The 13682-nt window shown below is 42.1% G+C and overlaps 1 protein-coding gene across 1 annotated transcript in view; it reads right to left on the bottom strand.

Annotated features, from left to right (window-relative positions):
* DCAF12 (DDB1 and CUL4 associated factor 12) overlaps positions 1-666 on the bottom strand; it is a 35029-nt gene extending 34363 nt beyond the window's left edge. Inside the window, exon 1 of the mRNA XM_029920310.1 lies at positions 73-666. Coding sequence (XP_029776170.1) covers positions 73-150 — 78 coding nt within the window. The 5' untranslated portion in view covers positions 151-666. The remainder of the gene's footprint in view (positions 1-72) is intronic.
* Positions 667-13682: the final 13016 nt, after the last annotated feature.

The following is a 13682-nucleotide window of genomic DNA, read 5'->3' as shown; positions in this document are numbered from 1 at the left end:
GCTCTTAGGACCCTATTTCCCTCTGGGTGCTTCGGCGCTATAACCCCGGTCCCGGCCTCTCCCAGCCCTCACCTGCGGGCACTGAGCGTCGCTCCCAGCTCCCGGTGAGGCTGGCGCTTTCCGCTTCCTGCTAACTGCTTTCCGGGCCATAGTGGGCAGCGCCGCAGCGGCCCCGCAGCCACATGGGGCGGGGGTAGCGAGGGTTAGCAAGACGGCGGGTCATATACTGGGCCTCGGGGCCACGCACTTTAAAGCGCCTGGCCCGGAAAATGGCCCGGACCCAGGGAGGCAGACAGAAGGGAAAGGAGGGAGGGAGGACCGGGGCTGGGAAAGGGAAAGGGAAAGGGAAGGGGCAGGGGAGGAAGGAATGAGAAGCTTTCAGAGGAACAAGTCTGAAAGGACGGCGAGCGGCTGGAACCAAAACACCCCCTCCCCCTCGCCCTAGCGCCGTCACCCTTGCGCAGCCGCAGTTCGCAGCATGTCGCCACGGAGACGCCGGCGGGCCTTCTTGGGTGGGGTTTAGGTCTGCAAGTGGTAAATTTGCGGCTGTCGTTTTGCTACGGCCCGCGCATTTCCAACGGTCGTCAGAGCGCCGCTGGAGGTGGAAGACCTGGGGTCAAAGCGATCTGCGTTCTGGCCTCCGACCTCGGACCCCCGCCTACTCCTCCGCAGGCACCCGGAAGTGAAGACAACTAACCAGGCTCGGAGGAGGAATCCCTCCCAGCACACGCCTTTACTGGGCAGCTGCCACTGGTTATCTCCTTTTGAGCGCCGCACTTTCCCCGAACCTATCACAAACGGAGCTCCTGCACCAAGGGCTGGACTCCGTGCGAGGAGGCAGGCCCTCCTTCCCCCACCCTCGCACGGTGGAGTTCGGCCGGCGTGCCCAGACTTTCCTTCTGCCGAGTACCTGCCCTGCCCGGCACAACCAGCCCAAGGCACTCCTTGGTCCTCTGCCCGCCTCCCCACCCTTGGGGAGCCCTGTGGCTCCGTTCTCCACTCAGTCTCCAGATTCCCTGCTGGCCACCTCTCCCGCCTCTCCCCTGCCCAAACTGCAACAGCCCCTCAGTCACCTTTCCCTCAGCTACGACCTCGCCTCCCTTTAAATTCCGAGGACCTGCCGGCCACAGGGTCTTTGTGGTTTATGAAATAGGCCTCACTCCTTATGTTTCTTACGTCTCCTAAATTGAGGACAGGAACAGGGGACTGCCATTGCCTGCTTCTCCCTCCGGGCCCTGGTTGCATCTCTATGAGGGTATATTGGGTGAAATTCTGAACCTCAGAGTGGCCGTTTTGCTTGTCAGTTAGATAAGGGAACTTTTTCAGGATCACCCTTGCCTCCATTTTCAGAAGATGCTGTAGGAATTTGAGTGCTGGCTTCCACTTTTCCTCAGGCAAAGGAACCCTTGAGGAAGCAGGATGCTCTTGCTTGGGGTTCACTGGCTTCGGGCTATAGTGCCCAGTTACCTGCTGGTCACTTCAGGCTTCATACCTCCAGGGAGTTCTGTTGACCCATCTGAGGTTCTGCCTACAAGAGTTAGATTTGTTTTCCAAGCTGAAACAAAGACCAGATTGAGACAGGGTCTTCTGACATACCCAGTAGGCACTGCCATTAATCTCTAGTGCCACCTCGGGAAAGGCAGCCCCATCTTGCTTGGTCACACCTATCCCTTTAGAGACATAAACAGGGTGAATGGGTCAGAAGTGGTTTAGCTTTCTTTTTGAGCCTATTGCTGCAGTTCTGTCTTGCCTCACAATGCCCTTAATGAACTAGGAGCCCATCAAGACTCTGGAATTCCTTTGAGAATCTGTAGGCTCATGCTGGGCGGCACTTGGATCCTGGTGTCCTCTACCCATGTCAGAGGCTGCAGGCTCATCCTCAAAGTTGGTGTACTTCATCTTGACATCCCAGGAACTATCCCCAAATGCACCTCCCAACAGAATTCACAATTTCTGTGGAATAAAGATTCACCTGGAAGTTTAAAAGTCCACAGTTGCTTTTTAAAGACTGATGATACCAGGGGACCTGGGTGGCTCACTGCTTCAGATTCTCTGTCCCCCTCTCTCTCTGTTCCTCCCCTGCTTGTGCTCTCTCCCAAAATAAATAAACTTAAAAAATAAAGACATGATACCAAGGATTGGTGAGGTAGAATGACTGGAATTCTCATATATTGCTAGTGGGCATGTAAATTGGTACAATTTGGAAAAAAATCTCACAGTACCTACTATAAGCTAAGTATGTGTACCTTATGATCCAGAACTACTTCTGGCTATAACAACAGAAATGAGTGTTTATGTTCATCAAAAGGCATCAGAGTATTCACAATTTTATTCAAACCAACCATAAATGGGAAGCAGTTCAAATGTCAATCAGATAAATTGGGGGTTCCTGTGACCTCCTAATCAGGGTTGATAATTTGCTGTAATAGCTCATGGAACTCAGGAAAATAAATATATTAACTTATTATAAATGATATTATAAAAGATACAAATGAAGAGCTAAATGAAGATGGCCAGGGAGGGAGGTCTGCAAGGGTCCTGAACACAGGAGCTTCTGTCCTTATGGAGTTGGGGGTACACTACCCTCATGGTATGTGGATATATTCACCAATTTGGAAGCTCTCCAAACCCTATAGTTTGGGGTTTATATGGAGGCTTCATTATGAAGGCCTAATTGATTAAATCATTAACCTTGACTAAATCCACAATCCTCCTCCCCTTCTCAGAGGTTAGGGGATGGGGCTGAAAGTTCCATACTCGTAATTACATGGTTGATTCCTCTGGCAACCAGCCCCCATCCTGAAGCTAAGAAATCATCTTGAGTCACCCCATTAATATAAACTCAGGTATGGTTGAGAGGGACTTATTAAAAATGACAAAAGATGTGCTTATACCATTATCACTTAGAAAATTACAAGAGTTTTAGGAGCTTTTGTGCCAGGAATCAGGACAAAGACCAAATACATATCTTATTATATTATAATCTCATAGTAATTAAAGTCAGAGTAGCCATTATTCTTGGTGGTTACTAACTGTAAAGAGAACCCAAGGAGGTTTCTGGTGTGCAAGAAATTTATACATATATAAGTATATAAACATATATTTTTTAAGATTTTATTTTTAAATAAGCTCTACACCCAGTGTGGGACTTGAACCTATAACCCCAAATCAAGAGTTGCATGCTTCACCCACTGAGCCAGCCAGGTGCTCTGGAAGCTTCTATATCTTTATCTTGGTGATGATTATACTAGTGTACACTTATGTAAAATTTTAACAAGCTGTATATTTAAGATTCATACAGTTTAGGGGTGCCTTGGTGGCTCAGTTGGTTAAGCAGCCAACTTCGGTTCAGGTCATGATCTCACAGTCTGTGGACTTAAGCCCTGTGTCAGGCTCCATGCTGACAGCTCAGAGCCTGGAGCTGCTTTGGATTCTGTCTCTCTCTCTCTCTCTCTCTCTCTCTCTCTCTCCCTCCCTCCCCCATTCATGTGTGTGCACTCTCACTCTCTCTCAAAAATGAATAAACATTAAAAAAATTTATACAGTTTATATTAAGTATTCCTCAATATAAAGATATAAGCATTCAAAAATTTTCACTTGATTTCTTCCCTTGTACTTTTTAAGAGACAATCAGGCTAAGAAGAAAGAAAATTTAAAAACCACAACCTGGGGGGAAGGGGGTGACTGATTTTGGCTGAGGTCATGATGTTGCAGTTTTGTGGGTTCAAGCCTGCTGTCAGGTTCTTCTCTCTCTCTTTTTTTATTTTTTTAATGTTTTATTTATTTTTGAGAGAGAGAGAGAGACAACAGCATAAGCAGGTGAGGGTCAGAGAGAGGGAGACAGAGAATCCGAAGACAGACTCCAGGCTCTGAGCTGGCTGTCAGCACAGAGCCAGATGTGGGGCTCAAACCCATGAACTCGAGATCATGGCCTGAACCAAAGTCGGATGCTCAACTGACTGAGCCACCCAGGCGCCCCTGTCAGGCTCTTCTCTGACAGCACAGAGCCTGCTTAGAATTCTACCCTCTCTGCCCCTATCTGTTCCTGCTCTCTGTCTCTTTCAAAATAAATAAATAAACTTACACACACACACACAACCTGGGGCAACTGCCTGGCTCAGCTGGTTGAGGTCTGATTCTTGTTTTGGCTCAGGTTGTGATCTCATGGTTCATGGGTGTGAGCCCTGCGTGGGACTTTGTGCTAATGGTGTGGAGCCTGCTTAGGATTCTCTTTCTCTCTCTACCCCTTCCCCACTTGTGTGTACATGCACATTCTCTCTTTCTCAAATAAATAAAAATTTAAGAAATAAAATAAAAAATAAAAACCACAACCCTAGGCTGAAATTAATCTGAGCGGATATTGAATTTATCTCTCAGCTCTGCAAACAAAACAAAACAAAAATGTTCTCCAGGGGCACCTGGGTGGCTCAGTGGGTTGAGTGTCCGACTTAAGCTCAGGTTATAAACTTGCAGTTCATGAGTTCAAGCCCTGTGTCAGGCTCTGTGCTGACAGCTCAGAGCCTGGAGCCTGCTTCTGATTCTGTGTCTCCCCCTCTCTCTGCCCCTCCACTGCTTGCACTCTGTCTCTCAAAAATAAAGATAAAAAATACGTTAAAAAAATGTTCTCCAGACATATGAAAGCATGAAAATCACCTTTGTCTCTCCCAATTCTTGTAATCTCTCCCACACATCTATTCCATCACCACATCCTATTTATTTTGCCTTCTAAATATTTTGAGTCAATTCACATCTCCCCACTACCCTAGTCCAAGTCTGTCTTCTATTTTTTTAATTACATTTATTAGGGTACCTGGGTGGCTCAGTCACTTAAACATCTGACTCTTGATTTGTGCACAGGTCGTGATCTCATGGTCATGATGAGATTGAGCCCAGAGTGAGAGATCAAGCTCAGAATTGGGCTCCATGCCGAGTGTGGTGCCTGCTTAAGATTCTCTTTCCCCCCACACCCAGGGGCACCTGTGTGGCTCAATCAGTTAAGCATCCAACTTTGGCCCAGGTTATGATCTCACAGTTTGTGAGTTTGGGCTCTGTGCTGACAATTTAGAGCCTGGAGCCTGCTTTGGATTCTGTGTCTCCCTCTCTCTCTCTGCCCCTTCTCTGCTCATGCTCTTGCTCTCTCTCTCTCAAAAATAAAAACATTAAAAAAATAAAATAAAAATAAAAAGATTTTCTTTCTCCCTCTCCCTCTGCACCTCCCTGCTGTGCTCTCTCTCAACAAAACAAAACAAAATTAAATCACATTTATTAACATCACCACCAAATTATTTACTAACTTTTAAAATAATTAAATTATTTTGTTTTTTGAGAGATAAAGACTACAACTACATGAGTAAGGGAGGGAAGAGGGAAGGAAAGGGCAGAGGGAGTATGAAATCATGAACTGTGAGATCATGATCTGAGCTGAAATCAATAATCCAATGCTTAACTGATTGAGCCATCCAGGCATCCGTATTTATTTTTTTTATAGTAAGCTCTATGCCCATTGCAGGGCTTGAACTCACGACCCCAAGATCAAGAGTCACATGGACAATGGGATGCCTGGCTGGCTCAATCTGTGGAGCATATGATTATTGATCTCAGGGTTGTAAGTTCAAGCCCCAGATTGGGTAGATTACTTAAAAATAAAATCTTTTGTGAGATGCCTTTTGTGGGATAAAATCTTTTCTGACTTATCTATCACTCTAACTCTGGGTGGCTCAGTCAGTTGAGCGTCCACCTTTAGCTCAGGACATGATTTCACAGTTCACAAGAATTAGCTGTGTCAGGTTCTATGCTGACAGCCCAGAGCCTGGAGCCTGCTATAGATTCTGCCTTCCTTTCTCTCTGCCCCTCTCTCACTTGTGTTCTGCTCTATCCCTTTAAAAAATACACATTAAAATTAAAAAAAAATTTTTTTACATTTATTTATTTTTGAAAGACTGAGAGAGACAAGAGTGTGAGCAGGGGAGGGGCAGAGAGAGAAAGAGACACAGAATCTGAAGCAGGCTCCCTAAGATTTTATTTTTAACTAATCTCTATACCCAACATGGGGCTTGAACTCATGATCCTAAGATCAAGAGTCACAGGTTCTCCCAATTAAGCCAATCAGGCACCCCAGTAATGATCTGTTTTCATGTCTGTCTCACTAGCTTGAGAGCTACTTGATGGTAGAAGATATCCTTATTTACCTCCAAATCCCTAGTGTTTGAGAAGGCACCTAGCACATTTATACACTCCCTACATGTTGAATGACTGAACAAATATGTTTTACATGTCCTCTAAGTATGTTCACAGTAGGCTTAACAATAGGAATAGGGAAGTAACTGTGTGATGAGACTAATGCAGCAATAATTATCATCCAAAACCTTGAGAAATCCATTTACTCATTTAAGATAACTTTTTTCTTTTTTTTTTAAGTTTTTTATTTATTTTTGAGAGACAGGCGAGGGGCGGAGAGAGAGGGAGAGAGAGAATCCTAAGCAGGTTCTGCACTGTGGACACTGAGCCTGACAAGGAGCTCCATCCCTCAAACCATGAAATCATGACTTGAGCCAAAACCAAGACTTGGACACTTAGCCAACTGAGCTACCGAGGTGCCTCTAAAATAACTTTTTTTTTCTAATTAAAAAGTAATATGTGCTCAAAGTAGAAAGTTGGAAAGCAAGGAAAGAAAAGAAAGACATGAAACCCCAAATTACCCATAATTCCACCCTCTAGATCTCTGCTGTTTATGTCTTGATGTATGATCTAGCTTTATTCAATATGTGATTGTACCTGTATGTATATATCCTTATATATTGCTCTTTTTTTTTAAGTTTATTTTTGAGAGAGACAGAGACAGCATGAGAAGGGGGTGGGGAGCAGAGAGAGAGGGAGAGAGAGAATCCCAAGCAGGCTTTGTGCTGTCAGCAGCACAGAGCCTGATGTAGGGCTTGAACACACAAAACCATGAGATCATTACCTGAGCCGAAACCAGGAGTGGACACTTAACCAACTGAGCCACCCAGGTGCCCCACATACTGCTCTTTTTAAAGATAATTTCAGGGGTGCCTGGGTGGTTCAGTCAGTTAAGTGTCCGGCTTTGGCTTGGGTCATGATCTCATGGTTCATGGGTTTGAGTCCCACATCAGGCTCTGTGCTGACAGCTAGCTCAGAGCCTGGAGCCTGCTTTGGATTCTGTGTCTCCCTCTCTCTCTGAGCCTCCCCTGTTCACGCTGTCTCTCTCTGTCTCTCAAAAATTAAGAAAAAAAAAAGGATAATTTCAAACAGACTATTTTATAGCTTTAAATAAAAACCTGAACAGTTCCATTTTTCTTCACTCCCACCCTTGTAACCTTTCCTTCACAATGTGATGTGCAGAAGGAGGCCCCTCAATGGGCAGAGGACCCAGACCTGCTTACCTTATACCTGGCTTGGTCTTGCCAGGAAGCCTTTATTAGCAATAAAGTAATATAAAATACTTTGGACAAATTGAGTTATGTTATACATGCTTAGTAACAAATTCCTCCTGTTTGTTTGCAGATTCTTTGGAACAAACAAAGCAGATGTTGCCATAATTCTCTGTATGACTCTACCCTTACTGTGTTGGAGCTAATTAGCTCTCCTTGCTAGCAAAGGCTTGGGAGGAAAACATTTCTGTTAGGAGAAAGGATTTGGGATTTTAATTCATAAAAACATAATAAAAAACAGCAAGGAGAGACCTGGAGGACATAAGAACATGAACGGGGACAGATGGTAAGCACACAATAACTTCTCTCTGATGATTCAAAGATGTTAGAGGTCTCTAAGGCATGTGAATGATAATTACTTCACCCACTATAGAAGATCCTGAGGCAGAGATTACTAAAGGTGGAAGATGCTACAGAAAAGACTCATCTCATTAAACTCATACTTTTATAGAAAGCTGAAGCTAAAAAAGTCGAGTCACGCAGTCAGAGAGGGGATGAATGAAGACTGAAACCCAGGACCTTTGCTCCAATTATTTTCAATTCTGCCTCATTAAGTATCTGGGTCCAGTTGAAGTTGCAAGTGGTATTTATTTTGGCATTTCCTAGTACTCTCATATTTTTTTTTCTTTATTTAGAACCTGAACAGTTCAGAGCATCAACCACTTTGAGAGCAGAAATTCCATTTCTATGTTTTATGTATAATTTGGAGCACACTGAAGGATTTTGTGTTAAGAACATACAATTTCTAGTCATTTAGGAACTGATTATAAAGTTTGTAAATTATCCAATTTCCTTGGCTTTTGACTCCTGCCTCCTGCCTCTTAAATAATCTTACTTTTATTTGTAACTTCAATTAGATGAAAAATGAAAGAAAGAGATGAAACTTTTCTGCTTATAAGCTCAAGTAATTTTTTTTTAATTGGGCTCCATACCCAACATGCAGCTTGAACTCACAACCCTGACATGAAGAACTGCAACTGAGCCAGCCAGGTGCCCATATAAGCTCAAGTAATATAATTTGAAAAAGATGGGGGAAAAATAGCTAATAAAATATGTATCTTATGGCATCATTCTATTTCCTTTGCTTTTCACAAATGCCTAATTGTGAAATATATAAGAATTTTATAAGTATATTATCTACAAATTTTGTTGAAGAACTTTCTACCAGTGATATCTATTAACTCATATACAAGGCAATCTTAGCATAAAAACAAACATATAGGTATCAACTAATGATAGAAAAATAACATGGCTTACAAAGTGGAACAAAGATTGTCTTATCATTAGGCAATTATAGAATAACATTTTTGTTCTGTTAGCATCAATAACGAATGTCCAGAAGATATTTTTAAAACCATTATCAAGAGGGGCACCTGGGGTCAGTTGAGCATCTGACTTCAGCTTAGTTCATGATCTTCTGGGTCATGAGTTCAAGCCCACATGGGGCTCTCTTCTGTCAGCACAGAACCTGCTTCAAATCCTCTTGTCTCCCTCCCTACCCCTCCCCTGCTTGCATTGTCTCTCTCAAAAAATAAATCCGTAAATAAATAAATATTAAAAAAAGAAATAAATGCAATAAATGCTTTTGTGGTTTTCCTTCATTATGTGTGTATATAATGGAAGAATATAGTTCCTTCCATCTATGGGTGCACTTATTTTTTTAAACAAAATTTCAGGATGCCTGGGTGGCTTAGTCAGTTAAGCGTCCAACTTTGGCTCGGGTTATGATCTCACGGTTTGTGGGTTTGAGCCCCACATCGGGCTCTGTGCTGACAGCTAGCTCAGAGCCTGGAGCCCACTTCAGATTCTGTGTCTCCCTCTCTCTCTCTGACCCTCCCCTGCTAGTGCTGCCTCTCTCTGTCTCTCAAAAATAAATAAAAAACATTAAAAAAATTTTTTAAATAAAATTTCAGACTTAATTTCTTCTATTGCTTTAACTTAACATAATATTTTGAAAATGTCACCATGTTATTTATCTTTTGAAAGCATGATTTTTTAATGCTGAAAAATAATCTAATAAAAGAATACACCATAATTTATTAATTATTTCATTATTGTTAGATTTTAGTCTGTTATCAGGTAGGGTTCTCTAGGGATATACATAACCCTCTGATATATGCATATCAGAGATATAATACATATATATATGTATCAGAGAGTCATAGATAGAAACAGGAAGAGAGAGAAGGAGAAATTTATTCCAAAGAATTGACTTATGTGATTATGGAAACTGAACAATCTAAAATTGGTAGGGCGGGCTGGAAACTCTCAGGCAAGAGCTGAGGTTGTGGTCTTGAGGCAGGATTTCTTCTTCCTCAGGAATACCTGTTTTGCTTTTAAAGCCTTTCAATTGGTTGGATGAGGCCTACCCACATGATGAAGGATCATCTCCTTTACTTAAAGTCAACTGATGGTAAAATCAATTTTTTCCAGCTTTATTGAGATATAATTGGCATAAAACACTGTGTATGTTTAAGGTGTACATCATGATGATTTGATATATATGTATATTGCATAATAATTGTATGAGATAATAGAAACTATATTTATATGGTCTCTGTCCCGGCTTCCTAGCACATAGCTACTAAAACCTTTGTAAGTTCCTAAGTGATAGAAACATGAGAAACATCTTTTCTTCTAATATTTGGTCTTTGACTCTAGTTCCTAACAGAGTTTCTGAATCCCTTGGGATTTCCTGCATGCTAGCAGTGTCTTTTTTTTTTTTTTTAATAATCTCTATACCTAACTGTGGAGCTTGAACTCATAACCCTGAGATCAAGAATCATAGCCTCTCCTGACTGAGCCAGCCAGCTGCCCCACATTGTGTTTGGTTTCAACGAGGTGACTCTTGGAGGGCTCCTGGATGGTGACTGGCCACCAGAAAGACCATGCCGTCATTAGAAGTGCTCCAAAGCAGTGAACAGGAACTAGTCTCAGTGCTAAAACCAGGGACTAAGGTGAGGGAAGGAGCTGAAACCAGCTGCTGCCCTCTCCTGCCTGGGCCTGGAGTTCTGTACCTCTCCAAAAGGAGGAGTGGGAGCAATGAGAAGAAAAACAAAATGAAATAAAACAAAATAGCAAAACTTCCCACTCCAAAATGAGTTTGCAAGTAAATTTCCTAAACTCCTTAGTAGAACTCATTGTAGAAAAGTCAGATGCTCAGACGCCCCCTCACCAAAAACTCCATAATCAGGAGAATACTTCATTCCAGAAAGGAAAGTAAAAGAACAGTTTTTGTTTTTGTTTTTTGAGAGAGAGATTACACCAGTGAGGGAGAGGGGCAGAGGGAGAGAGAGAGACAATCCCAAGCAGGGATTCTCTTGGGCACACAAGCTGGGGAGGAGCAGAGAAAAGGAGAGACAGGATCCCAAGCAGGCTCCACACTAACAGTGCAGAGACAGATGTGGGGCTCGAACTCACAAACTGTGAGATTACGATCTGAGCCGAGATTAAGAGTCAGAGCCTAAACTGACTGAGCTACCCAGATGCCCCAGTTACTGTGGTAGTTTTAACATATGTTCTCAGATTGGCTAATTTTTATATATACCTGTTTGTATTTTATTTTTGCCTGTTTTCATTTCATAATATTTTATTCTTATTATACTTTGTACTGTTTCTTATTCTTCCTTTATTCCTTTGAGGATCTAAAACATACTTATGTTAAAGAAAAAATTCTTTTAATGTTTTATTTATTTTTAAGACAGAGACAGAGCATAAGAGGGGGAGGGGCAGAGAGAGAGGGAGACACAGAATCTGAAGACAGGCTCCAGGCCCTAAATTGCCAGCACAGAGTCCGACATGGGGCTCAAACCCACAAACTGTGAGATCATGACCTGAGCCAAAGTCAGAGGCTTAACTGACTGAGCCATTTAGGCACTCCTAAAGAAATTTTTAAATATTGTTCTTTTAGGGCACCTGAGTGGCTCAGTCAGTTGAGCGTCTGATTCTTGGTTTTAGCTTAAGTCATGATCCCAGCATCTTGGGATCAAGCCTGGCATCAATCAGGCTCAGTGCTGAGTGTGCAGCCTACTTAAGATTCTCTCTCTTCCTCTTCCTCTCCCCAACTTTCTCTCTCTCCCTCCCTCTCTCTCACATAAAAAAAAAAATGAGCACAAATTCCTCCGGAACATGGAGATTAATTTCCCTTTCCTTGAGTATAGGCTGGACTTAGTGACTCACTTCTAATGCACCTGGAAAAGGAAAAATATAATTTTATGGGTAGAGAAACCTGGCAGTAACCACCTTAATTAAACGATCAGGCTAACTTCAATAACATTAAGTCAGATTGACATTATATACTCCTCCATGTGATGTGATATCAGGGGCACTTCACCTCTGTGGCTTTCTACCCAAAAATCTGTAACTCTAGTTTAATAATGAGAAAATATCAGAAAAAATCTAAATTGAGGGACATTCTAGACATTCTACAACATACCTGTCCAATACTCTTCAAAAGTGCTAAGGTTGGTTGCCTGGGTGGATCAATTGGTTAAGCATCTGACTTTGTTTTTTTATTTTTACTCTTTAAAAAAATTCTTTGATGTTTATTTTACTTTTGTGAGAGACAGAGCATGAGTATGAGCAGGGGAGGGGTGGAGAGAGAGGGAGACACAGAATCTGAAGCAGGCTCCAGGCTCTGAGCTGTCAGCACAGAGTCCGACGCGGGGCTCAAACCCATGAACCGTGAGATCATGACCTGAGCTGAAGTCGGACGCTCAACTGACTGAGCCACTTAGGTGCCCCAAGCATCTGACTTTGGCTCAGGTTATGATCTCATGGTTCATGAATTCAAGTCCCACATCAGGTTAGCTCTAGCTCCACTTGGATGAGCCATGCTTCTCTCTCTCTTTCTCTTTCTCTCCCTCTCCCTCACTTGTGTTTTCTCTCTCTAGCTCAAAAAATAAAACAAAACAACATAAAAGCAAACAAACAAAAAAACAAAAGTGCCAAGGTCATGAAAGACAAGGAAAGACTGAGAAACAGTCACAGATTGAAGGAAACTAAGGAGAGTTGATAACTAAATGTCATGTGGTATTTTGGATTGGATTCTGAATATGAAAAGGACATTAGTCGAGAAAATGAGGAAATCTTAGTAAAATTAATAGTATTGTATCAATATTAGTTTCTTAGTTTTGATAAACATACCATAGTTGTATAAAATATTAACCTTAAGGGAATGTAGTGAAGAATATACAGAAATTCTCTATATTATCTTGTTTATTTTTAAGATTATTTACTTATTTTGAGAGAGAAAGCGAGCGAGAGAGTCAGTGGGGGAAAGGGAGAGAGAAAGAGAATCCCAAGTAGACTCTGCACCGTATGCATGGAGCCCAATGCAGGGCTTGAACTCATGAACTGTGGTATCATGACCTGAGCCAAAATTAAGAGTTGGAAGCTTAATTGATTGAGCCACCCAGGCACTCCTCTGTATTATCTTCTAACCTCTATAAATCTAAGACTATTTAAAAATGGAAAATTTGGGGTGCCTGACTGGCTTACTTGGTGGAGTGTGTGACTCTTGATCTTGGGGTTATAAGTTTAGGCCCCATGCTCAGTGTAGAAATCACTTAAAAATAAAAAAAGTCTTAAAAACAATAAAAAGTTTAGGGATGTCTGGCTGACTCAGTCAGAACAGCATGTGACTCTTGATCTTGGGATCATGAGTTCGAGCCCCACATTGGGAGTAGAGATGACTGAAAAAATAAACTTTAAAAAATTGTTTTAAATGGAAAGTTTAAAAATAAATAAATGAGTCATTTAGAAATTTGAGAAAAGATTACCTAAAATGGAAAATTACAGCTGTTGTAACTGAGTCCAAGTTCATTTTGCTTGCTGCATGACAGGCCAGTAAGTTGAGAAGCAAGATGTTAGTGTAAGGAAAGCAACTTTATTTGGAAAACCAGCAAACCGAGAAGATAGTGGACTATTGTCCCAAAGAACCATCTCCCCTCAGCATGAAATTCAAGCTCCTTTTATGTTAGTAAAAAGGAGAAGTGGGGAGGGGAGTGTTAAAGTCAAAAGTTGTGACTGATGTTTGTAGACATCTGAAAAGAGTCATGTAACTTCCTTTAAAATTTTTTTTAATGTTTTATTTATTTTTTGAGAGGAAGAGAGAGACAGTGAGTGCAGTGGAGGGACAGAGAGAGAGGGAGAGACAGAATCCCAAGTCAGGCTCCGGGCTCTGAGCTAGCTTTCAGCATAGAGCCTGATGCGGGGCTCGAATCCAAAAACCGT

Source organism: Suricata suricatta, chromosome 13 (genome assembly GCF_006229205.1).
Source record: "Suricata suricatta isolate VVHF042 chromosome 13, meerkat_22Aug2017_6uvM2_HiC, whole genome shotgun sequence".
NCBI lineage: Eukaryota > Metazoa > Chordata > Mammalia > Carnivora > Herpestidae > Suricata > Suricata suricatta.
The sequence above is the reverse complement of the archived record's forward strand: the minus strand, read 5'-3'. Positions and strand labels throughout refer to the sequence as shown.